The following is a 27,216-nucleotide window of genomic DNA, read 5'->3' as shown; positions in this document are numbered from 1 at the left end:
AGAACCTTGGAGACAGCAGCAGGTTTCTGTTAGCCGGTACCACCGCTTCCTATATGCATATTACGCAGTCTGCATAGGGCACCAACTCCATAGTGGGGCACCAGAAACTCCACCGGCTGCCTTTACTGGCACATTATATATGTTGTTCAAGGACCCAGTAGTAGTCACGGAACACAGACGATCGCCTAACACTCGCACTTTCACTTTTTTTTTTGTTTTGCTCCTCGCAACTTTCGCCTCGCAGTGCAAGGCAGGTGTTTAAATGGCAGCTGTCTTGCCGCTGCAATCATGTTACAAAGTTCTGAGCTCTATCTGTGCTTCTCGGGCATGTTCTACTGCTGTACTACATTGATAAAATGCTTGACACAGGTATCAGCATAATCTCTCCCAGCATCTGTTTTCCCAACGGTCAATGCATGCGACTTCAGCGACGTTTGCATGAATTGACTCACTTCTCATAAACTACGGTTTATTCATAGGCTCATATTACACATTAATGACATAAAAAAAAAAAATTGTGGTGTTAAACGAATTGTGTTAACGCGTTATTAATGCGTTAACTTCGACAGCACTAATATATACTGATATATATATATATATATATATATATATATATATATATATATATATATATATATATATATATATACTGATTGTTTTATATATATATATATATATATATATATATATATATATATATATATATATATATATATATATATATAACAATCAGTATATATATATATATATATATATATATATTTGTATATAACAATGTTCTTATTTCATATGGAAAATTATTGGTGTAGTTTAATAATTTAGAGGTAAATAAGGTTAAAAAAAAAAGATTTTAAATTAGTGAAGTTAGTTTTATTACATTTGTTTAAAAAAAATTCCATGATTACGGTACAAAATTACATGGTTATTGTTTGGGGTCCAATTTGACAATATTTACACTGAAATCGACATGCATTAAACACTGGTGTGTACAGAGAGCTAAGAGAAAATCTGTCATCCAATCAGAGTATGTGAGCGGAGCAGAGTAGAAGTGGATCGAGGAGTGGAGCGACATGATTTTGCCTGGAGCGAGGAGCGGGTTTTAAAAAAAAAAAACAATCGGAGCATCATTGTTTTCTCTCGCTTGAAGAGTGCTCCACTAATGCTATATCCAACCTGATCTCATGAAAATTCATACATAATTTACGAGCTGACTATTTCGTTTGATCTCGCATGATTTTGTTCGCATAAACTCGTAAGACTTCATCACGTGCAAATTCCCGGATGTCTACTGCGGAAGTAAGCGCGAGTTCCGTGCATGAGGCGTTAAGGACATGCTTATTAATAGTATGCCCTTACCCAAACCCCTTATCTAAACTTAACCAATCAGTAGAGTGTGTAAACATAGGAAGCTGTTGTGTGTGACAGAAGCAAGTAATTGTCGTGTATTAGATGGAAACCATCTAAATGTCCAGCGACGTCATTGGCTGTAGTGAAAGTCATAGGAATTCAAACGAGTATAGTTGCACGATATCATACGAATTAGCCACATTTTGAAAAGTCGTACAAATCCTGATGATTTCGCTGTGAGAGTGTGTTGGCTACATCACCAGCACAACACCTGTTAACGGCCCTAAATGCAATAATTCACCATGTGTTATGCAGTGTTAAACACTACTGGCATGAAGGAAAGATGGAATTTCTGATACAACCAAAAAGAATGTGATATATAAAAAAAATACTAATTTAAAATCTAGCAGCACGGGCTGGTTTGAGTATTTCTGTAACTGCTGATCTCCTGGGATTTTCACACACACAGTAGTCTCTAGAATTTACTCCGAATGGTGCCAAAAACAAAAAACATCCAGTGAGTGGCAGTTCTGTGGATGGAAATGCCTTGTTGATGAGAGAGGTCAACAGAGAATGGCCAGACTGGTTTGAACTGACAAAGTCTACAGTAACTCAGATAACCGCTCTGTACAATTGTGATGAGAATTTATAATCTCAGAATGCTATTCTGAGATGTGGGTTGGTGCTGTTTTGGCAGCATGAGGGGGACCTACACAATATTAGGCAGGTGGTTTTAATGTTGTGGCTGATCGGTGTAGTTGCATCTGATATTTCCTCAATGTTTGTACTGGACGAAATTCCCCGATGGTAAAGGGCATTTGCTGTGAATTGAACATTTTAGTGTGCTTTGCATTTGCAGGTCTCTCGATCTGCATCACTGGGGGCCACAACCCAAAATGGCCTGAGTGCACAAAACATGGAGTAGGACACAGAGTAGTGATGCTCAGCAAGGAATTTCTTATGGAGATTTGTCAGTGTGTCAGAAGGCAATCGTTTATGGTTTTATTTATTTTTTTTTCTTGTGATTGTCCGTTTACGACCTGTTGTCATCTCTCAAAAAGAAGTTCCTGGTTAGTTGCTTGTTCTGAACAGTCACCATATTCACCTTTTTCCCTTTCAAAAGAGCTAAGGTTCATTTCTAATTTCTCTGTTCTCTTCTTTGAAAAACTCAGACTATCATGGGCAAATCTGAGAAGTTTTGAGAAGTTTTCCAAGCACTGTAAAATCAGTAAAATACAGTATATTCCTTTTTAATTTGAGGTTTTGATGTAGCTATATTTTATATTTAAGATTATTTTAAGATTTAAGCTTGCAATACATGGGAATAAATGTAATAAATACTGGTTTACTAGTGCTGCATTTCCAATGAATAACAGGCATAACAAACACACATAACAAGTCCTTAAAGGAATAGTTCACCCAAAAATGAAAATTCTCTCATTTACTCGCCCTCTTCTCATCTCAGATGTCTACACAAATTAAGATTTTAGAAGAACATTTCAGGTCTGTAGGTCCTCACAATGCTAAAGGATGCCAAAATTTTGAAGCTCCAAAATGAAAGTAATCCATATGACTCCAGTGATTAAATCTATGTTGCCTTTATGTCTTCAGAAACCATATGATAGATGTGGGTTAGAAACACATCAATATTTAAATCCATTTTTTACTATAAATTCCCATAAAAAGGCACCGAATACCAGGAATGACCCATCAATGAATGAGAAATCAGGCACTGAAAGGGACAGTCCTCAGCCCCTTCTGACAGGACTACACAAACTTTACATAACCAAGAGAGAGTTCTGCGTGCACTTAAAAAAATGCAATAAAACTTTCATTGTACCGAAATGGCATCTTGGCAAAATAATAAATGCATTATTCTCTGCTTTCTTGAGGAGAACATTCACTCATTCTTAGCGGTGTGTATAGTTAATAGACACGCAGATATCGCATTTAGCATGATGAAATATCACCTTGACTTGCGACTCAATTTAGACAACAATGACTTGCGACTTTGATAGGACTCAAGCCCTCAGACTTGGAATGATCTTTGGTTTTAGAAGGTATAAAGTCTGAGTTGTACATTTAAAAATGTGCAGCAAATCAACGATTTATTTCCCCAATTACCAATTTCTTTAAAATCTGCATATCCATGCTTCACATTCAACCAATCAGACAACCAACCAATCAACTTCCACGAGAGTAGGACCAAGTTTGAAGATTTCTCATTCAAGGCTGACACAGCCAAAATGATACCAAAGGTAATTTAATTTGGATATAAAGAAACCTATATCAAAGGCAACAAAAGGACTGCAACATATGTAGAACCTGTGGTTAAAAAAATGACAGACATTTCATCAACAACATCTAATTTTGAGGTATCTGAAAACCCACAGACAGAAGTTGAGATTGTTAACTGTTACACATCAGCTATGGTTCAGTAGCATTTAACTTATGTTAGCTGGGTTAGCTAGCTAGCTAGCTACTTAGTTTCACAGAGCTCAGTGCACTGCAACTACAGTTTTGGTGTGAATTATTTTGCATGCCTCATTGCTGAAACCAGCAAAAAGATGCACTGTGGACCTACGGTTGCTACTTGTCCTGTAAAATACAGGATTTGTCTTGTATTTCAGCTGGTCAGATGGCATAATGGCGAAATCGTTCAAGATCGTTAATTTAACATTAGGTAGAAAGGTTTGCCTATGGTGGGTAAGGGGTCTTCTGTAAAGTCCACACATTGTGCTAAAACGTGCTGATGCAGTGGAGGGTGTGGTAAGGGACCATCTGAAAAGTCCACACATTGTGCTTAAACATGCTTATACTATGGAGGGTGTAATTACTATAGTAATTAATACTTGGACACTAATTTGGGCAAATAGCACTAATTTTGTATTTGTATTTATTTATTTAATCAGGGACAATACACATTAAGAAACACAATATCAATGTAAAATGTACCAGATTTAGCTAAGATGGCTAATTTCCATCTGTAGTCCCTAATGACTTGTTTAAGCAGCTTGGTCTCATGAAATTTACACGAGCATTGCAATTTTTTTGCAAAACTGAAATTACGTGCTTCATAACACATTTGGCTTCACTTTAAGTGAAATGTCCAGCAGCCAAAACCGAGCGAAATGAAGTTGTAATCAGATGAGGTTAAGGTGAATTGTATATGGAGGTTTTAATAAAACATATCTCCCTAACCTAAAACTTTAACATAAACTTAACCAAAAGTGTCGGTAAAGAGAAATAAGAGTTTAACAAAACAGACATCATTACCCTTTACCAACACCTAACCTTAATCGATAGTATGCAGAAGCAAAATATAAAGCACATTTTTTGAAGCAACCACATCAATTCATGTTGCTTTTATGTCTCTGTCCTCTCACCTTGAGTTCTTCTCTGGTTTTGAACCACGGTCCTCTGACTTCAAAGTCCAATGCATTATGAGGTGCGCTACTGCACAATCATATTGGAACAAGTGCATTTATGTAGGTGGGTCTGTAATACAAGCGTTAGGGTAAAAGTGTCTTAATATCATAACTTAGCAGGGTCTGAGTAATAGAGAGAAAAATAAGTGTTTATAAAGTCATAATCATCCACTGAAGTCATGATTTGAGTGAAAGTAAATAAAACATACAATTGTTTTAGCACCTCATGTTCATTTCACCTGGAAACTGCAGAGAATTGTACCTGGAGACACGTATAACAAGTTTTGCAAAAATGTATATAGAGTCACGTTTTCACTATGAGACCAGGTTGTGTTTAAGACTTGGGACTTGAATGCAAAGACTTGAGACTTACATTTGACTTGCAGAACAATGACTTGGTCCCTCCCTGGTACTTACAGAATGAATGCTATAAAATACTGCACTGACTTGCTCTCGGTAAAGACACATTTTTTTTTATTATAGTCTCTTCGATACAACACACAGCAACAAGTGAAAGATTTACTTTCAATGCAGATGTTAGAAAATGGTCCTACATTAGCATATAATTCTGCTGTTCATCCTGTGGTTTTGCCGGAAATGGAACCGCGTTGCAAATAAGGTAAATACTTTGGGCTTTAGTTTTAGGAGTCATTCATGACAACTTGTGTCCACCTGTATTTGCTTGGTCTGGTCAAATAGTGAATTTATGGGAGATTTCTTTTAGTACCTTCTCATCCATTTGTATCTTTTGTGAAAGAAAACTACACTCCCCTCCTTAAAAAAAAGAAAGAAAAAAAAAGCCCCAAAATTAAAAATGCGGGGACAATGTCTTCTGTTTTTTTATGTGTAACATCTTATATATTTCTTAATATTCTTTGATATGCCTAGTTATACCTATTATGGCATAAATGAGTTGATTTAATTCTTAGCGTAAGAGGTAATAAATTCTCAACATTGAGAATCTTTATATGAATGAACTGATTAAATGAACATATGATGAATGGATGAGACAAAGTTTATGTATTAAACAGTCAGAACAAGAACATGCCCTCATAAAAGGTGAACTGCTCATGAAAATGAAATCCAGGGGGCAAATATTGCCTCTTACAGTAAAACTTAAAATACTAAATGCAAAGCACACGATTTTATTACTATATATACACACAGAAGTTTTTTAAATTGTTATAAAAAAGTGAAACATTGTAATGAGAAGTATACAGAATGCTAATCATTAACATGGCGTGAGATATTACTGGATATAATAATTATTTTAGATTACAATAGAAGTGTATTCTCAACAGCTGATATTCTTCATGTATCTTTACTTAGGTTATCTTCAGTTATTTTTCCCTGTCTGAATTTAACTTCCAGAGGTGGACTTCTGACAATCATTCAAATGTCTTTAGTGGAGCTTACAGATAGTGATGGATGAACCGACTCCAGACCAAAAGCGGAAACTGGGGAAGAGCGGTCCATCAAAATGTGTATGAACACAACATATTTCCTGGGCCTGATTATGGGAGACTCTGTAAAATGCCAGTACACCCGTCTGCTGGTCCAGGTACACCCCAATGCGTCTGGCTTTTGGACCTGCCAGTGCAGTTTCTTTCCCAGCATGCCACAAAGAGAATGCTTTGCCAGACCAGTACAGACTCCAGGACTGTGTGTTGTGACCCAGTCTGGTGCTGTCATTGGCTGCGGAGCGTGCCATGTCTTTATACGCCACACCGATGGTCACCTGAAGATGGCAATTGAATCAGTGGTATACTTTCATGAAACAGAAAAAAAAGTTGACCCTATGATAAACAAACAAGACAGAATTGACACCACCATCACTAATATTTGTGGATGCGTCGAAATTATGCACACTTAAAGAACTTTAATTTGTTCTCCAACTGATCTCAAACTTAAAGGGATAGTTCACCCAAAAATTAAAATTCTCTCATCATTTACCCACCCTCATGCCATCCCAGATGTATATGACTTCCTTTCATCAGCAGAACACGCTTGAAGAAAAATATCTCGGCTCAGTAGGTCCTTATAATGGATGTGGATGGTAACACAATTTTTGATGCACCAAAAATCATCTCCCTGTGCTCCTGGTCAGAATACTCATGTTCAAATAAATATGGCTGTGCAAAAACTTGTATCTCCTCTTAAATCAAAATCTTCTGACATCTTTGTTCAAATTTGCTTCAATTTGTTGACCGTTCCATCTGCCAACACCAGTACATCAAACGAGAGACTGCGTGACCTCAGACCTCTCGTGAATGTGCATACCGCTGCTTAATGGAAGTGATTATTTATAGTTGAAAAGTACATAGTAAGACATTCATTTAACCACTGGAGTCGGTGGATGATGTTAATGCTGACTGTCTGTAATATTTGGAGCATCAAAAATCGTGTTACCATCCACAACCATTATAAGGACCTACTGAGCAGAGATATTTTTAAATTTGTCTTCTGCTGAAGAAAGTCATACACATCTGGGATGGCATGAGGGTGAGTAAATGACAGAATTTTCATTTTTGGGTGAACTATCCCTTTAAAAGTGCAGTCACACTAGATTTTAAGCATTTTAATTATTTAAAAAGGTACTGTACGTGATTATTTTCTTTTTTTCCCATTTGTATCCCCTTTTCTTCCAATTTGGAATGCCCAATTCCCACTACTTAGTAGGTCCTCGTGGTGGTGCGGTTACCTCACCTTTTAATGAGGTTTTTAAATGTATAAGTAAAATAAGGTCTGTGGTAAACATTATCCCATCAGGATTTCGTGGCACTTTTTCTGATTATTGCAGCCCAAAACAACTGAATTTGCTGTGGATTGTCTCAAATTGCCGGGCCATTTTTTGTGTTGTTTTGCAGTGTAAAAGTGTGTTTTGGTGCAATTTATGTCAATGGTGGTTTAAGTGCATTTACTTGTAAATATTTGTGCATTAAAAAGGAAGCCCTGAACCGCAGGAACAAAAAAAAAAGTTTTAATTTAGGTGTCTAGTGCCATCCTGAGCCTGTCCTATAAAAAAATATTTTCTCTCTCTCTCTCTCTCTCTCTCTCTCTCTCTCTCTCTCTCTCTCTCTCAAAACCTCATGTGTTGCATCTAGAGGAAAGTTTTTTTTTTTTTTTTTTTGGCTTGCTGGCTAACAATCAGCATGCGGTACCAACCTCGACAACCAGGAGCCACTATCAGTAAGCATGGAATCCTATGTTGACAAGGTGATGGATGACAGCTGTGGTACTCAGGGCCGTAGCTAGTGGGGTGAAAGGTGGTAAAGATTCTAGGGGCCCAAAGGTCCAGGGGTGCCCGCAACAAATTCAAAACTGCATTTTTGAATAGGTAAAGGGCCCAGAACAATATACAGTCAGGGGGCCCAGAAATCTTAGCTACGGCCCTGGTGGTACTTGATCTGTTGATTTATAGTTGTATAATACTCAAACATGGTATGTTTCTTTCATTGATTAAGATTAACAAGAATGTTTTGCCAGAGTCTACTAATACATGAAATACTACAATTAAATGAATATACCTCAGGTTACAAATGTTTCATATGGCATTTTCATTTTTAAGCCCCATGTAAACATGACAGATATCTTTGACTGTGGCACCTCTTGCTGTGTTTTCAGTTCTGTGATTAAAGGGATGAAATGAGGGAAAGCATTGAGAAATTTGCGTCTCTTACATATAATGTAAGGGCTACTGTTTGAATTTCTCCATAGCGCACGCACCAGAGATGCAGTAGATTGGAGCAGAGCAGATCATATCATGGGTGCTAGTGGTTCCGTAACAACTGTGCGAAAACGAGCTTTTTAAAAAAGCACTGCAAAAAGATCAACCAGATAGCTGGACATTGTTTTAAAACGAAGCGTACACCGTTTCCTCAAACAGCTCTGCATAATCCTTTAACTTCCCTTACAAAAAAAAAAAAAAAAAAAAAAGAGTTTGCCAGAAGTTTTCAGCTCTTTGCCGGTAGTGGTGAACCTCCGGCAAACCTTTGGCAACAATGGACAATTTTCCACAAGTTTTGGCGGAACTTTGCAATTGTCCAAAATAATGAGTGGCAAGTCTGCAGCAAATTTAGATTTTTTGTAAGAGAAGTTAAAGTATTATGCAGAAATTTATATTTCTTTACTTAAGATTATTCTTGTTAGAGTATTATACAACTATGAATCAACAGATCAAGTACCACAGCTGTCATCCATCATCTTGTAAGCATAAGATTTCATGCTTACTGATAGTGGCACCTGGTGGCTGAGGTTGGTACTGCATGCTAATTGTTAGCTAGCAAGCAAAAAAAAAAAAAAATCATGTGTTGCATCTTAAGAAAAATGTCAGAGAAAAAACATTTAGAGATGTTCTACAAAAAAAAAAAAAAGAAAAAAATTAAAAATTTACACAAATACCATACATATAAATTTGCACAGTCACTCTGTAAAAGCTGTTTTATTCTACATGGTGAGGGTCCACATATGGGGGCTGCCATGTTAGAATCACATGACCAGCCGAATACTACTCGCTTAATCTCAGTAACCGTCCTGTTATTGGACACTTTCACTCATTGATTAAAGCAATCATGGCTGACTGTGAATACTACATTTCTACAATATCATCCGAAACTGAAAACTATTGATTTTAAATTATGCTGCATCCAAGCCGCTAGGTGTCAGTGTAAGTCCAAATTGACACAAAGAACAAAAGATACTGAGTGCACCTTTAAGAGGTATGCTACAAGTTCAACGGAAGACTCTTTATATTAAAATTTCCGGCCTTACACAATGAAAGTAAACTTTAGTGTAGACCTACAATAAACGACCAAGAACATTTGCCATTACACGAATGTTAAAGTAAAACTAGAGAGCTTTACGGTCACTATCAAAATCCTAGTCTAATTATTCACAGGACCGTAGACAAATTACGTACATCACAGGTAGCATTTAATATTCACACGCTCTTCAGGAGCATCTAAGTGCGGTCTGAGGTGCAGGGTCGATCACTGCTGTATCTGTGAAGTGGAGATGATAGAATGGCAGCTGTTTAGTTGGATACATCTAAACAGTGTCAAGCTTTTCAACCATTTTGTTTTGCCGCTGTCAAATGTGGAGAAAAGCCATCTGATAATCTCAGATTCACGGTTCATGTGGAAAAATTGCTGAAATTACTCTTACCAAAAAAAACTAGCCGCAAACTTACTGCAAATTTGCCACTCGTTATTTTCACATGCAAATGAGCTTTTGATTAGTCACATGTTTGCCAGAAGTTTGCAGCTCTTCACCACACAAAACCTCATTTGCATGTGAAAATTATCAGTGGTGAATTTGTGGCAAATTTGCCATGAACTCTTTCGTAAGGGTATAAAGAATTGCAAGCTACCGCAAATGCAGAGATTTGTTGAATTTGCATTAATTCTTGCGATTGCAAAATGCAAAACTTGAACGTTTTGTACTACAACATAAATTACACAGTCATACTGTACCTCAAACGAGAATTTTGAAGCTGCAATGTTTAAAAAAAATAAATAAAGTTGCTAACAAGTTGCTAAATAAGGACTACAACCACAACAACATGTAAGTGTCGATACCTGACAAAATGAAAACTGCTGTGGTATTTATGGAGCAACTTGTTCGAAACAAATTCTTCAAAAAAACGGTGGCTTCAAAATTCACATTTGAGGTATGACAAAGCACGATTCAGCAAGGTAACCGTTCAGCCCAATGGTGGAAAAGCCGTTGTCTTCCATCCTCGGGAACATAACATTAATTTACATTACCCTTTATGTACCTAGAAAGGCTGCCACTTTCACATGTGTATGAATGAAACAAATTCTAGAGTGAAATCAAATGTAGCGTCAGTTCAGGCAGGTGATATTAGTCAAGCTGCAATCAACTGATGCTCAGCTGATCATGATGTCTACCACTACAAATCAGAGCGGTTCTTTAAGTCCTCCATTTATTCATTGTTTTATCTGCCTTTCCATTGCATTGACGCAAGCTGCACTTAACATCCTCCACCATCCCCAGCTCCACATCTTGTATGGCAGCTTTGCCTTTTAGTTTTTCCTCTACATCTGTCTTCTTGTTCTGTGCTCTAAGACAATTGATTATCAGTTGGAATTCCTATCTTCAATGTGTTTAGCCTTGCTCTAGATTTTCCAACTAGACACAGTACTTGAAGTTCTATTCAGTGCCATTTAATCCATTATGCAATGAAGTATTGTACCATGTTGCACTGTCAGAATGTTTAAAGAAAATGGTACAGTGTTGACATTTTTCTGCTGGATCTGTTCCGTTACCCCTGTGGGGAGTTTATTTGGTGCACTCCCTGCTCTGTCCATGCATGCCTCAATGGATTGGCATTGAGTTTCCCCAGAACAGAACCATACCCACAACACCAACAGATTGCTTCAATTGTCTATAAGTGAATAAAGTTTAAGTATTTGAGGTATTCATTTAACAGTCCTGACTGATTGCACCTTTAGGCAGATTTAATAAAAATCACATTTCAAACTGCTTTGAGTAACAAATACTTAGTTCCTACTGATAATTTGTACTACATGACACAGGCTTTTGTGAAAGGTGGTGAAAAACTCAATAGTATTGTACCCTCTGTCCAGTCCACTCCACTTCCCAGTAGTACGGACTTCCAGCCAGCGCCTCCACACACATGACCTGCCTCCAGAAGGTGAAGCGCTCATGATGCTCAGGGTAATTCTGGTTCTCTGCACACAGTGTTGCTTTGCGATATCCATCAGACAAACGAATTTGACGGAAAGCAGTGTTGTAATCTAGTGTAGGCTCAATTCGGTCTGAAAGAAAACCCACACAGTCAAACATTAAATGTCATATTTAAAAATACAAATTCTGAAGAAATTATTATTATTAATATACATAGTGGAAAAAGTATGTGAACCCTTTGGAATTAGCTGGTTTTTTGCATTAATTGGCCATAAAATATGATCTCATCTTTATTAAGTCACAAGTATAGACAAACACAATGTGTTTAAGCTAACAGCACAAAAACATTGATAATCTTTCATGTCTTTATTGAACACAACCCATTAAACAAGTGAAACCTTGGATTTAGTAACTGGATGATCCTTGGCAGCAATAACCTCAAAGTGTTTCCAGTAGCTGCGGATTAGACCTGCACAACGTTCAGAAGGAATTTTGGACCATTCTTCCTTACAGAACTACTTCAGCTCAGCCATATTCTTAGCATGTCTGGTGTGAACGGCTCTCGAGGTCATTCCACAGCATCTCTATTGGGTTTAGGCCTGGGCTCATACTGGGACACTCCAGGTGTTTTTTTTTTGTTTGTTTGTTTGTTTGTTTTAAGCCATGGTGTAGTGGATTTACTTCAGTGTTTAGAGTCATTGTCCTGCTGCATCACCCAACTTCTACTGAGCTTCAGGTGACGCACAGTCACCCTGACATTATCCTGTAGGACAGGGGTCGGCAACCTATGGCACACAGAGGGGTAATCACTGGCACGCCAGCAATGGCGAGAGAGTAGTAGACTTTTATTTTATAAATTTCGCACCTGCATTCCAATCTACAACTTGACGTAATCTTTCCTCATGATCACACAGCGCGTTTTCATCAGCTGAATGGGAGGCTAAACAAAGTTAAAATGTGACGAGACTGCAGTATACCCAACAGACTGATGCAGCGTGTGCAAGACATTCATGCATCATGAGCAGACAGCGTTTCACTTTCGGTTAATTCGAGTCAATATGCCTGCTTTGCGTCGGTCAGGTTTCATTAGTTTGTTTTGCTTTCAGAACACATGTAGTAAAAGGAAAACACCACTATTAATCCTTGACATTTCCAACCCAGCATACAGGTACACCCTCCTTAAACCATGGTCACACTCAATTACATTAAATGATTAAGAGAGAAAACACAAACAGCCATTGACCAGGAAAATAAAAAGTGGCAGTCCACATCAAAAAGTTTGCCGACCCCTGCTGTAATATATCTGGATAAACTTGGGAATTCATTCCCCCCCCCGATGATGACAAGTTGTCCAGGCCTCAAAGCAGCCCCAAATCATGATGCTCCCTCCACAGTACTCCACAATTGGGATGATGTTTTCATGTTTGTATGCAGTGCCCTTTTTATGCCATACTTAGTGCTGTGTGTTCTTCCCAACAATTCAACCTTAATCAGTTTACAAAACATTTTATCAGCAGCAGTGTGGAGTGTCAAGGTGGTCTTTGGCAAACTTCAGACACGCAGCAATGTTTTTGTTAGAAAGCAGCTGCTTCCTTCGTGGTGTCCTGCCGTGGACACCATGCCTGTTTAATGATTTCCGTATAGTAAACTCATGAACAGAGATGTTAACCAGTTCCAATGATTCCTTCAAGTCTTTGTCACTCTAGGGTTCTTTAACCTCATTGAGCATTCTGCAGTGTGTCCTTTGAGTCATCTTAGCTGGATGGCCACTTCTAGGGAGAGTAGCCACAGTAATAAATAGTCTCCATTTATGAACAGTTTGTTTAAATTGTGGACAGATGAATACCGAAGCTCTTCGAGATAACTTTGTAACCCTTTCCAGCTTCATGCAAAGCAACCATGCTTGATTGTAGGTCTTCGGAGATCTCTTTTTTTGCGAGGCATGGTCCATATCAGCAGATGCTTCTTGTGAAGAACAAACTCAATGTGCGAGTGCTTTTTAGAAGTCAAAGTATCTGTAACACCCCCCCCCCCGATGATGACAAGTTGTCCAGGCCTCAAAGCAGCCCCAAATCATGATGCTCCTTCCACAGTACTCCACAATTGGGATGATGTTTTCATGTTTGTATGCAGTGCCCTTTTTATGCCATACTTAGTGCTGTGTGTTCTTCCCAACAATTCAACCTTAATCAGTTTACAAAACATTTTATCAGCAGCAGTGTGGAGTGTCAAGGTGGTCTTTGGCAAACTTCAGACACGCAGCAATGTTTTTGTTAGAAAGCAGCTGCTTCCTTCGTGGTGTCCTGCCGTGGACACCATGCCTGTTTAATGATTTCTGTATAGTAAACTCATGAACAGAGATGTTAACCAGTTCCAATGATTCCTTCAAGTCTTTGTCACTCTAGGGTTCTTTAACCTCATTGAGCATTCTGCAGTGTGTCCTTTGAGTCATCTTAGCTGGATGGCCACTTCTAGGGAGAGTAGCCACAGTAATAAATAGTCTCCATTTATGAACAGTTTGTTTAAATTGTGGACAGATGAATACCGAAGCTCTTCGAGATAACTTTGTAACCCTTTCCAGCTTCATGCAAAGCAACCATGCTTGATTGTAGGTCTTCGGAGATCTCTTTTTTTGCGAGGCATGGTCCATATCAGCAGATGCTTCTTGTGAAGAACAAACTCAATGTGCGAGTGCTTTTTAGAAGTCAAAGTATCTGTAACACCCCCCACCCCCCCCCCGATGATGACAAGTTGTCCAGGCCTCAAAGCAGCCCCAAATCATGATGCTCCTTCCACAGTACTCCACAATTGGGATGATGTTTTCATGTTTGTATGCAGTGCCCTTTTTATGCCATACTTAGTGCTGTGTGTTCTTCCCAACAATTCAACCTTAATCAGTTTACAAAACATTTTATCAGCAGCAGTGTGGAGTGTCAAGGTGGTCTTTGGCAAACTTCAGACACGCAGCAATGTTTTTGTTAGAAAGCAGCTGCTTCCTTCGTGGTGTCCTGCCGTGGACACCATGCCTGTTTTAATGATTTCTGTATAGTAAACTCATGAACAGAGATGTTAACCAGTTCCAATGATTCCTTCAAGTCTTTGTCACTCTAGGGTTCTTTAACCTCATTGAGCATTCTGCAGTGTGTCCTTTGAGTCATCTTAGCTGGATGGCCACTTCTAGGGAGAGTAGCCACAGTAATAAATAGTCTCCATTTATGAACAGTTTGTCTAAATTGTGGACAGATGAATACCGAAGCTCTTCGAGATAACTTTGTAACCCTTTCCAGCTTCATGCAAAGCAACCATGCTTGATTGTAGGTCTTCGGAGATCTCTTTTTTTGCGAGGCATGGTCCATATCAGCAGATGCTTCCTGTGAAGAACAAACTCAATGTGCGAGTGCTTTTTAGAAGTCAAAGTATCTGTAACCCACACCTCAATGTTTGTTTGTTTTTAACGCCATGCCAGCTTCTATGGCTATTTCCATGGTGAGAAATGTGTAAGGAATTCTATAAAAGGTTTTTAAAATCTATTTTTCCCACACCTCAATCTTGTTTCATTAATTGGATGCCAGGTTTGAGTCTAATTAATGTCATTAGCCTAGGGGTTCACATACATTTTCCAACCTACACTGAATGTTTAAATGTATTCAATATGTACAAGAACAATACAATATTTTAATAATTTGTGTGTTATGTTAAAACAGATTGTGTTCATTATTGTAACTTAAACGAAAAGAGCAAATTTCTACATAAAATTCAGGTAATTCTAAAGGGTTCACATACTTTCTTGCCACTATATTTCACACAGACACAGACACACACACTCACAGACACACACTCATGATTGGCAAGTATAAACAAGCTCACATTTCAGCATTTCCTCTCTGGTTTTAGGTGCTGGATTAGACAGACAACAGGACACCGATCCCTCCACTGTAGAGACACAAGAAAGTTGTTTAAACAATAATAAAATAATAAATATAGATGCAGTTATGGAGTGAAGTAGGTAACATATGATAAACGCTGCAAATCTATGAATTTGCAGGAGCCACCCCATGCAGGATTTAAACCAGGGGAGTATTTAAACAAAGTTAATTATCTTTAACAATTTTATCATATATATTTTATTAACTTTGTACACAATATTTCGACATGACTGAGAGAAACTTGCAAAACATCACATTCATTCTGCCTTAATTCACTGAAGGATTCAAACTGATTCAAAACTCGTGAGTTGGTGAATCACTGTTTTAAATGTACCCCACTCATAAGAGTCATTTAGTCATGAAACAGACTAAACCAGTCACTGTGTTTGTAGTGGAGTACAGCCAGTGAACACAATAGAAAGGTGCGCTTTTTTTGGTGTTATTTCATGGTGCACGCTTATTTTTATGTCATTCAGTTCAGACTGCAATCTCATAACTTTGGTCAAATATAATTTCTTTAGTGATGCTGATAGTTCAGCGGTGGAGCAAAGGAAAACTGGAGCAGGAAAATAAAGATGCTGTTTTCATAGCAATCACTGGGGTAAAAAGAAAATATAAATTTGTTGCCCACCAGCCACTGTGGCTGTGAATGCCCAATTTCTTTTTTTATTTTTTATTTTTATTTTTATTTTTCTTTAACTCTTTTGGTTATTCATAAAGGTCAAGCTTGAAAAAGGTCATGATCATGCCTAGAGACTGCAATGACAAGATGTACAGTGAAAGTTAATATATTTTCTCATCTAACACCAACTGGATCGCTTCAGAAGACATTGATTAAACTGGAGTGTGAAGGATTGTGAAGCAGATTTTATCTGCTTTTTTGGAGCTTCAAAAAGGTCTGATCACCATTCACTTGCATTGTATGGACCTACAGAGCTGAGATTCTTCTAAAAATCTTTGTGTTCAGCAGCAGAGAGTAAGTCATACACATCTTAGATGGCATGACGGTGAGTAAATGAGAATTTTCATTCTTGGGTGAACTAACCCTTTAAGATTATCCCTAGCTAACCATTTTTGGTTCCCAGAACGCTCCAGGAACGAAAATGGAACATTCCCTTTAGGTTTAGAGCACGTTCCCCTAACATTGTCCTAAACTCTATAGTCCGATATATTTTCTGCAACCCTGCTGTACGTCAATAATCAATCTACAACTAATGTCATTTATCATTAAAATTAGTTAAACATGCTTTTTTGTTTTTTTTTTACTTGAAGTTGGTTTGGTCACCAAACCTCTCAGGTACCCACAGGACATCATTGTAAAGACCCCTACAACAATCATTTGGTGCCACTTTATAAGAATTCATTTTGTTGTAGGTTTTTAATTGAATTGAGATGCATTTTACCTGGATTCACAGATGAACTACCCTGCTCTTTGCAATGTTCTCGTGTTGCCAGAGAGGAAGCTTTGACTTTGGGTTTAACATCTGCTTTAGGACAGTCAGACTTTACTTGTGTAGCTGGGAAGAAAACAGATTTTAAAAAAGTGATAGTCTAGTGACAGGAGTTCATCATACATTAAAACTGCTTTAAAAATGAACCATGAGGGTAATCTGTGCTTGCCTGGGTTTTGTGAGGGCATCTGCGAGTTGGAAATGACACCATCATGCGCCTTAATGGATGTTTGTGCCAATGCAGCTGCATCATTCACTACAAGATAACATGAGATTGTAAAGGACGTCTGTTGACACAGTACCTTAGCATTTTAGCAAGAGGACACAATCTGAAAAACCAACTACTGGATTATCATTCCAAAAGGGTTAGCTGACCCAAAAACAAATAATTATTACTCTCCTCACATTCTTTCATGTAAATGTTAAAGTTTCAAGTTTTAGGTCTATGTTTAAGTAATAGTTCACAAATCGAGTGTTCAATCATCCAACAGTAGGTCGGTCTTTAAAGGTTTAAGCTATTGTTAAAAATCAATTAGTATATGGAAAAAATTAATGTGATTTTTACTCCTACTGTGTATATGGACCTGTAAAGCCCATAGTTTAATTAGTGACTTAGCCAAATCAGGCACTGGCACACATTGTTATCTTGGGTCATTAGTTTAAATAAATAAAGGCTATGGCTTACCTCGATAAAGACACACATCTGTGTGTCATAACTAAAATCAAAGCTTACTATGCAAGCTGATAGAAGAAAAAGCCCCAGCAACCACCTGAGCAAATAAAATATTCAGAGAAAACTCTTGCAGTGTGCTGCAGTGAAACCGACTTCCATGCAAACTTGGCAAACTTAAATGTTAGGCAAAGAGAGAGTATGCAAGTTGGCATCATAGGACCCATCAGTATACACCATGTGAGCCGACTGTCTTGATATATCACATGAGCAAGCTGATTGCCAAACGGATAACGAGTTCAAAGAACCTATAAGTTCACCCCATTCAGAGTTTATCTGAACTTCATTTATCTTTGTAATTTGCTTTAATAGTTGCAATAGTAATTACTCTGAATTTCTTTCTTAGTAATGGAGGTAGTATACCAAGAATAAGGTTGTCCTGGCCCACTTTATTAAGTTTAATGATTCTTTATTAAAATCTGACTAATTTCTTTATTTAAAAAATAAATAAAAATATGGGGGATAAGTATAAAATGTAGGTTAAATGGGCCTTATGAGCTTCACAATTACGCTACAGCTCCCCTTCACTACTGTATTAAACTGTAGGATTATTTAGTGTATATAGTTCAAACTAATCCGTGTCTACTTGGCATATTCTGTCCAGACATGAATAGTAGTTTCCAAATATGAAAAGACTTTGAAAAAATATGGTTTTACTACAAACTATTGCAATGGAATGCATAACTTTCTCAGAAAATAACTTCCATCCTCCAGTGACTGTGAATCAACATCCATTTTGATTCTATTGAAAAAAGCCCCTCAAACATTCTGCAAAATGTCTTATGTTCCACAGAAGAGAGGAATTTGGAACATATTTGGACATGAGTAAATGCCATAATTATTTTTTGCTGAACTATTATTTTAAGATTGGCACAAGGAATATTGTTACTGAATATACTCCCATTACTCTAAGAACTTTTATAAGAATGTATAATATTGATGATTTTGCAAGTGGGCAGTGCGGCTCAGCTAAAACATTACTCACCAACTCTAAAGATATTAGCCAGGTTGGTTTTGGTGAGATTATCCAACTCCTGTCTGAATGACTCCAAAGCGGATTTGACCCCAGGTACCACAGACTCTGGCATAAACATTTCAGTCTGCTCCATAGAATCCACAGCTCTGAACGTCTGCAGAAGTTAAGACTGAATCAATACAACAGTTGCATTCTTACAGCCTATTTATGTACAGTAAATCTAGTCATGCAGTGCATATTTTAAAGGAATAGTTCACCCAAAAATGAAAATTCTCTCATTTACTCACCCTCATATATACATATTATGACTTACATATGCACGGACAATAAAGCCAGCCAAGTTACAAGCTAGTCAGAATGCGTCATTTCTCTAAATGAGAAATTCACAACAGAGTAACTTCTAAAACATACCTAACACTTCAGTATATTCATTATATGCTATTATTTCAGAAGTGCAAGTTTTCAGGACAGTTTTCTAATGGTTTATCTTTAAGTAATTGTAAGTAGCACATACATTATTTTGTGTGTGTGCTACTTATTGTTATAGTCTGGCATGTTTGACATTTTGCATATTATTGCCAACTTTTTGCTGACTAAAATTAGTCAAATTGACAATGTAATCATGTCATATTCATTCATTTTAAAAAGGACATTTAAGTCAAAAGGCAAAAATGCTGAATAAAATAAAAGTACACCTTTAATTTTCCCTTTTTTTTATTTTTTATTTTTTTTATGTCAAAGTGGCTTACACTGACACCTAGTGGCCTGGATGCTACATCCAAACACATTAGTTTTCAGCTTCCAATGCCATTGTAGAAATCCACTGGGCACAGTAAAACATGATTAATTTAATCCATGAATGTGTGTCCAATAAAAGGGCAGTAACAGACTGAGTGAGCAGTATTCAGATGGTCATGTGATTCTAACATGGCTGCCCCCATGAGGTGCCCCTTCTCCATGTAGAATAAAACAGCTTTTGTAAGGTTACTGATATGACTTAACTCTAAATGAGTGGCCATGACTGTATACATATTTTTCAAAATAACTTAATTTCTTTAGAAGAAACACTTTTTAAATGAGAAAATAAAATTACTGAGTGGACCTTTAACACTGGCTGCAGCATATAGTTAGAAAAGAAAATTTACATTGTAGGCAAGAGACCAGAAAGCTGCTTCTCGTGTAGACGGTGTAGACCATCATTTACATGGTGTAGACCTGTGTTATAAGCCTGAACTATTGATGCTTGCATAATGAAAAGAGGAACTTACATTGAAAAAACTAATGGGATCCTGAATGTCATCTAGTTTCTTAAGTTCTTCTTGTTTTTTGTGTAGTTGGATGATCTCTTGTTGTAGTTTGCAGCTTTGGGCCTCTATGTGGCAACAGGAAGAACTCTCATGTGCCTGAAGAAGCTCAAGCACCTGAGAGCGGCTGAGCTCAATGCTCCTCAAAATATCAGCAAAGATCATCTGACTGTCCATCATCAGCTTCTGCACTGAGCTCTAGAAGTGACAAATTCATAAACCATTCTTAAGAGGATGATCAAATTTACCCATGATTAAATATTTCCAAGCAGTCTTCTTACCTTGTGTTCCTGAGAGACGTGGGGAAGTCTTTTAATGACGTTCTCTCTTTCTGCAATGCTCCTGTGTACCTGAGCATTCACCTGTATCAGCTCTTGCTGTGTAATCACAGATATATAGAGTCAATGTACCAAAGCAGAGGACATTTATTTTGAAACAAAATATTTTTTGATTTCAAGGTGTCCAATAAGTAAAAGGATAGTATCTGGGATATAAGCCCAATGTAGCAGGAGCTAAGGCCCCTTTAAAACAGTGTTTTTCTCAAAAGAATATATTGGGTTCAATACAGGTTACCTTAATTTGCAGCTTATGTAGCATAATGTTGATTATCACAAAAAATATTTCGCCTCTTTTTAAAAAAATAATAAAAAGTTACAGTGAGGCACCTACAACAGAAGTTAATGGGGCCAATTTTTGATGGGTTTAAAAGGTAGAAATGTGAAGCATAATTTTATAAAAGCTTACATTAATTCTTCTGTTAAATCCTTTTTGTGCATTTTTATATTATTTATTTTTTCGGTCATTTTAGGGTTTACGGCATTACGCAGTCAAAGTTCTATTACTAGATATAATTTTACACAGAAAAGGTTAGTAGCCATTTTATCACACTAAAATCATGTTAACATGTACATGTATATTTTTCACATCTTGTGCCTATACTTTTGAAACAGTGAGTATTTTAAGGTATACAACTGGCCCCATTCACTTCCATTGTAAGTGCCTCATACATGAAACTTTCGTAAAAATATGAGTAAATTCGGAATAATTTGCGTGTAAAATGGACCTTCCCAAAAACCTTCCAGATTCACATATGCTTCGTACTGTCCTGATTTGTTAGTTAAACGTGTGTTAGTGAATTCCAAACATTTGTAAAGAGGCAGCGTGTGCACGTTCATTCACAGTTATCAAAATCCATGCCCATGAAAACACCATATAAGGAAGGCTCAAAACTCGCTAGTAAAATGCATTTAACATCTATGCAGAACAGTAATTAAAATCAATTTTATGAATGAAGTGCATTTACATATAGCATCTCAATTGTCATATGATGCTTTGTGAATCAAACAGTTCATAATGGTTTGTCATTAGTGTAAAAAAAAATGTTCAGTTCATGCCAAGAGGAGGATGTCCACCACCATTAACCTTCTCTGGTTCAGTTCACAGCACCAGTATCGTTCATGAATTTTCTTGGGTAAATCATGATGGTAACAGTGATAAACTTGCAACCGAAAATCTTCAGAGAAATTAATAGAATGCCTGAAGGAGATCTTTGACCAAAACGTAAGATATTACAGATTTGCAAGCTATAAGACAGTGTGGACAGGTGCTTACACAATACAACGGGACAGTATTTATGGGTTTAACAGCATTAGCATTGACCATACATTATAAACTGAACCAGATTTACCGATGCCTATACTAAATTATGAAACCTAAATTATAGAGCTCATAAGTCACATTAGAAGGCATTAATGTTTGAGAAATAAAGCACTTCTGCTGAAAAAACGATAAGAAGAGATGAGAAAAAAACGATATACAGTACTTTGAAAAAATAAATTCAAGAGGAAAGGTTTCTAAATATGTATAGGCTATGGTTTAAAAAGCATTTTTTTTTTTTTTTTACTAATCTGTTATTTTTTTAATGGTTATTCTCACTTATTTAATTATTAGTAAATTTTTTCATGACTCATTTAACTTCTAACAAAATGTAGTCATGGCAGTTTGCCTGAAAGAACACACATTCGGACGTTTTACGCACGATTTACACGTGGTCGGGAGCAGGTATGCATTTCGTTCGTACCAACTAACATTTAGAAAATTCAAAAACGTTCATGAATCCGAGAATGTGTGTCAGAACGTGCTTTATGAACTATTTACACACAAATTTGTTCCACTAATGTTTCATGAATGAGGCTTATTGTGTGTATTCACTGCAACACAGATTTTATTTGATTCCCCTTTTCTCCCAGTTTGGAATGCCCAATTCCCAATGTGCTTTAAGTCCTCTTGGTTGCATAGTGATTCGCCTCAGTCCGGGTGGTGGAAGACGAATCCCAGTAGCCTCCGTGTCTGAGACAGTCAATCTGATCACGTGGCTTGTTGAGCGCGTTGCCACAGAGACATAGCACGTGTGGAGGCTTCACACCATCCACCGCGGCAACCACGCTCAACTCACCATGCACCCCACCGAGAACGAACCACATTATAGCGACCACGAGGAGGTTACCCCATGTGACTCTACCCTCCCTTGCAACCAGCACACCCTTTTGAACTAGCAAACTCCAGGGGTGGTAGCCAGCGTCTTTACCACTGAGCTACCCAGGCCCCTAACACTGTAACCAAGATTTTAGCTTTTTTTTGAAGGAAGAATGAATAAGTTGAAATAGTAAGGTTGTGGTAATCAATATTATGCCACAAATGCTGTCGATTTAGCTTAACTTGTATTGAACCCGGAATATTCCTTTAAGTGGGGGGAATAGATTTGTTATGAAGAATGTCCAAAGTGGGTTCACAATGACTGATCTAAAAACAATTAATTCATTTGTTTACAGATTACTTAAGATGTTATGAAATGCCAAATGTGATTAAAATGAACAGGAAATGGTGAACCAAAAGTGGTTATTTTGTAAAAGTATTTGCATAAGTTGAAAGATTTTGCAGAAGAAAATCTAATTTAGGACCTTTAAAATTTAAGCAAAATTACAGTTTTATTTATTTTGATATTGATGTAAAATATGACCAAGGCATGTTCTTGAGAATCACCCAAATGTAAATGTTCAAATGCAGTAACATACCTGAATCTTTTGTCTTTCTTCATCTGGACGGACCACCTGATGACCTTTATGTCCAAGCAGGCTACACTCATCACAAATGCAATCTTTATCATCGCAGCAGTAAAGCTCCAACACCTGCTGATGCAACGGACACAGCTGCGGTGAGCTCGAGGGGAGAGCGGGATACAGGCCACTCTGGGATGCAGGAATCTCAGAAGATCCTGCTAAATCAGTAGAGGGCTGCATAGCTGGAGATGAGGTGATAGACTGATACAAAGAAGAGTTTGGCCCATCCTGTTCACTCAATCTCAGTTTCTCTATAGCCTCCATGAGAACGTTGCTTCTGGCCAGGTTGGGCCTTGGTTTAAAATGTTGTCTGCATTGAGGACATTCATAGGAGTCTTTAGTTGCTGTCTGATCCCAGTGCTTCTGGATGCAGAGGAGACAGTAGGTATGTCCACATGGAAGTGTAGCGGGGTCTTTCAGTATTTCCAAACATATCGGGCAAGCAAAGGCTTCTGGAGACCATGCAGATGTAGCCATAATTTCAGATGTAGGTAGATCGACAGTCCAAGTTTTCTAGAAGATTAAAGACCGGCTCCCTTTGTAGTAGCTGAATCCAAATACTGCACTTACGTCTCCCTTAAAAACCAAAACAGGCGTGGTTTAAACTGGTATTGCAGGTTCCTTGGAAAGTCCTTGATTATGAATCTTAAGAACCACCTCAAGTTTTCCATGGCCAAAGTGACACAGGTAGAAAAGAATTAAAGGAAGGTGGAGAGACCTGTCTGTCCTGTTAGAGACTGGAGGTTTCTAAATGCAATTTTACTAAGGGTGCCTACGCACTAGTTTAAACTACGTCAGAGAATCCTGTGAATCAATTGATTTCAATGGGGATGGTGCAATACAAGGATGTACATGGGTATTCAAAAGTGTCACTCTGTCATGCGACCAAAAGTTGAGAAACTTGTAACTTTGTAACTTGACTGGCACTCTTACATTGGCATCTGTTGACCAGTGAGAATGTGGCTCCAACTGTGCCTTTGGAATTCATTCCATTTTCTGCTTGATGATCTAAATGATTAAATCAACAAATCAAATTGTTTTATTTGTACCTGGTACAAAAAAAAAAAAATTTATTTGAAAGGAGCACAACTATGTGGAAGTAAAAATCCCATTTATTTATCCCATAAACGAATTGATTTTCAACGATAACTTCTAAAACTTTAAAGACAGACCTACCGTGAGCTACGAGGTTGTTCATCGATAATATATGCTTTCGTTGAAGCCATCCATCTGCGTCATCTCAATTTCATTTAAAAATAGTGTTTGATAGTGTAATTCATGGTAACCAACTACATTACCCAAGGTACAGCAGAGAAAGATCCACCAATCATAGAACCACAGCCAATGAAACATGCCTTGGAGCGACCGCCCTCTCCCATAATGCACTGTGAATGATGTAATAGAGTCGGTCTCCCTACACCCTTAAACTACTTATATTTGTACATATCAGGATATTTTGCAATAAACGCTAAATATATTGTTTCTATACTTATCAACAACCTAAAATAGTTTTATATATTCCCATAATTTTTTTATTCAGTGACATCATTCGCAATGCTTTATGGGATTGTAGTTTGTGCCCTCATGAAAGATGGCAAGTACGCAGTCTTGTACCCTTGTCTTTGTCTGATTTTCAAATACTTTTTTGCCTTAAAACAAAGTTTGTGATGTCGTGATTCTCCTCAGGTGGTTGGTTTGGTTCATGGCTCACAACTCTTATGAAGGATTTTATAAAAAGGCTATGGAAGAAATGAATGGGAAAAAAAAAAAAAAAAAAAAAATTCCGATACCCAGACAGCTGAAAAATTGGGCGGGCACTTTTGCAATCTTAATGACAATCTGACATTAGATGACTATTCATTTGCACTACTGGGGGATTCATTAGAGATTGAAGATTTTGAATTGCGTTCTACCAGCCGATTACATTATCCTTGTCAGTCGATTTGTCAAATTTTAAATGGGCTACAATGCTACAATTTTTTAGCTGTTCAAGCACTGAAGGTGTTGAAACGATAGATATAAGTATATGCCTTATTCGGCTGGTAAGGATACGTCAACTGTGACATCTTGGAACGGTCAACAAGGAGAGCTATTTGAATGCAAGTGAATAGAGAAGAAGCCTCAGACCGCTGCATAAACTGCTTGTGTCTGGAAACAGTTCATCAAGTAATGAATTGACTGAGTGCCAATTTCACCAATTTTTGTTTGCCATGATATATTCATTTGTAGATGACTTTAACTTACTATGTGTAGTAATATGACCTTACAATTGACAGTGCTCCGATTATCGACATTTATAAGAGTATTTTACCAGTATTCAGTTTAATTTGGAATTTGGCCGGAAAAGACTCCAGATTGTATACGTTTATGTGCTGACAAACGGCTCCTGACCGTTCCAATATGGCGGACGCGCCAATGTATCCCCAGAGGTGGAAAGTAATAAATTGCAACTAGTCGTTACACTACTTAAGTACATTTTTTTAAATGTTCTACTTTAAGTATAAATAACAGTATTTTTACTTGAGTTGGTTAAAAAAAAAAAGGGGGGGAAGTATTCAACTATTTTTCACCACAAAAAAAAAAAAAACTGCATTTTTGGTGTGTTTTTTTGGGAAGACGAAATTGGCAAGTTATGAGCACTAAATCAGTTAAAAAAAACTAATGCAGGGGACAGCATCATGAGCACAGCAGCTTGCATAAACTGCTGCCGGTGTCCTCTCTAGCTTAAAGACTTTCTGCCCTGTCACTATATAATAACTGTAATATTCTGCATATTTTATTCTGGAAAGGAGCCGTTCATTCAGGTACAAGGGAACCGTCTGCACACGTTTAACCATTGATCAAACTTCACTTGTTTTTAAGGTAGGCAATGTTTTAACTGTCAAACATTAACACAATGTAGTTTGACATGTGTGGGGATATCCTGTTTACTTGCTACTAGTCAAAAAAAAAAAAAAAAACCTTTTAAATACCTTAGAAAGATACAATGCCAAGTGTCGGAAATTAACAGGGACACGGGGCAAAAATGCCACCAAAATAGACAAATATCCCCAGACTTCAAAATATGGAGGCAAGAAAATGCCCATGCAACGAGTTCCCGTGTTTTATTAATATCTGATATAGTTACAATTACAAACATTGCGATCTTCTTTTGACTTCTCACTGAACATTATTTTTTTTCCCCTCGCTATCCGTTTCCTCATTCCATCGCATGCACAGAATGGCTCTCCGCTTCTATCAATCCCAACAGTTCAATATTGTACTCGCGCATTAATTCCGTAACTGTCCTAGCAGGTAGCACTCTCGCTCACGGTGCTGTACTATACTTCCCTGCCCTGTGCTGCCGTTTATCTGTCTGAAAAGCCTCACCTGCTAGAGGCCAAAAGTGCACAAGGGATGGATGTTATATAGAAAGGTATGAGAAAAAAAAAAAAACACAAAACATAATAACCAAATGCTACAATTTACTTAATCTCTCAATATGTTAAATAACCATATTGTTAAGACTTTATTACTACAACTGTAATAAAATACATATTCAAAACAACCACTTTTAGTGTTTGAATCAATCATATCTCACTAAACACTGTGTGAAATGTTAATTTTTGCCTTATTTATTCAGTTGGTATGTAGAAGTTAATAACAGTTTGCTAAAGAATTCCATATCTGGATAATTGCTGCAATAGTATTTACTACCTCCGCTATGATAATGTATTATTAGTTTTGTGCAGTATGTTAACTTAACCAAAATACCTACATGAATGAGAATAAATCTGAAATAGGAATGTTTCAGTAACAATGCACATCATGTAGTTTAGAGATGATTTAGAATGTTACAAATGGCTACTTCTATTTAAATAAATGTACTCTTAAAATGTTCTGTTTGTCCAAAAATCCTCTTGTAGCAATGCAGGTCTTTGGCATTTAGAAGCTGCTAGTTTAGGACCTGTGAGGACTCTGTTTCTCAAACTAGAGACTTTGATTTTCTTGTCTTTTTGTTGTGCATCTGGCCATCCACTTCCCTCTCTGTCCTGGTTATAGATTTTTTTTTTCAAAACAGGAATGCATGGAATATCCTTCATCTCTCAATAGACTATAGACTTTAGGAGAAAATAGAATTTCAGGAGAAATTATTCTTTCTGCCCATTTTTAAAACCAAAATGTGACTTGCAAGTGTAAAAGCAACTTGTAAGAAGTCAGTACCTCACAGTATTGTGATTTCTGCATGGTAGCGCAACCATTTTCAATTGTTCGAAGAAGATTTTC

General features: G+C 37.3%; 1 protein-coding gene across 1 annotated transcript; it reads right to left on the bottom strand.

Annotated features, from left to right (window-relative positions):
- Positions 1–5,228: 5,228 nt before the first annotated feature.
- Positions 5,229–23,485, bottom strand: ftr86 (finTRIM family, member 86). The gene is made up of 9 exons (XM_051665663.1): positions 22,906–23,485; positions 20,113–20,208; positions 19,796–20,029; positions 18,537–18,681; positions 16,991–17,077; positions 16,774–16,887; positions 15,312–15,377; positions 11,373–11,575; positions 5,229–6,513 (listed from the first exon to the last, which is right to left on the bottom strand). The coding sequence occupies exons 1-9, from the start codon at positions 23,425–23,427 to the stop codon at positions 6,178–6,180; spliced, it is 1,803 nt and encodes a 600-aa protein (XP_051521623.1). The 5' UTR covers positions 23,428–23,485; the 3' UTR covers positions 5,229–6,177.
- Positions 23,486–27,216: the final 3,731 nt, after the last annotated feature.

The sequence above is a fragment of the Myxocyprinus asiaticus genome, chromosome 31 (genome assembly GCF_019703515.2).
Source record: "Myxocyprinus asiaticus isolate MX2 ecotype Aquarium Trade chromosome 31, UBuf_Myxa_2, whole genome shotgun sequence".
Taxonomy (NCBI): Eukaryota; Metazoa; Chordata; class Actinopteri; order Cypriniformes; family Catostomidae; genus Myxocyprinus; species Myxocyprinus asiaticus.
Note: the sequence above shows the minus strand (reverse complement) of the source record. Positions and strands in the feature narration are given on the sequence as shown.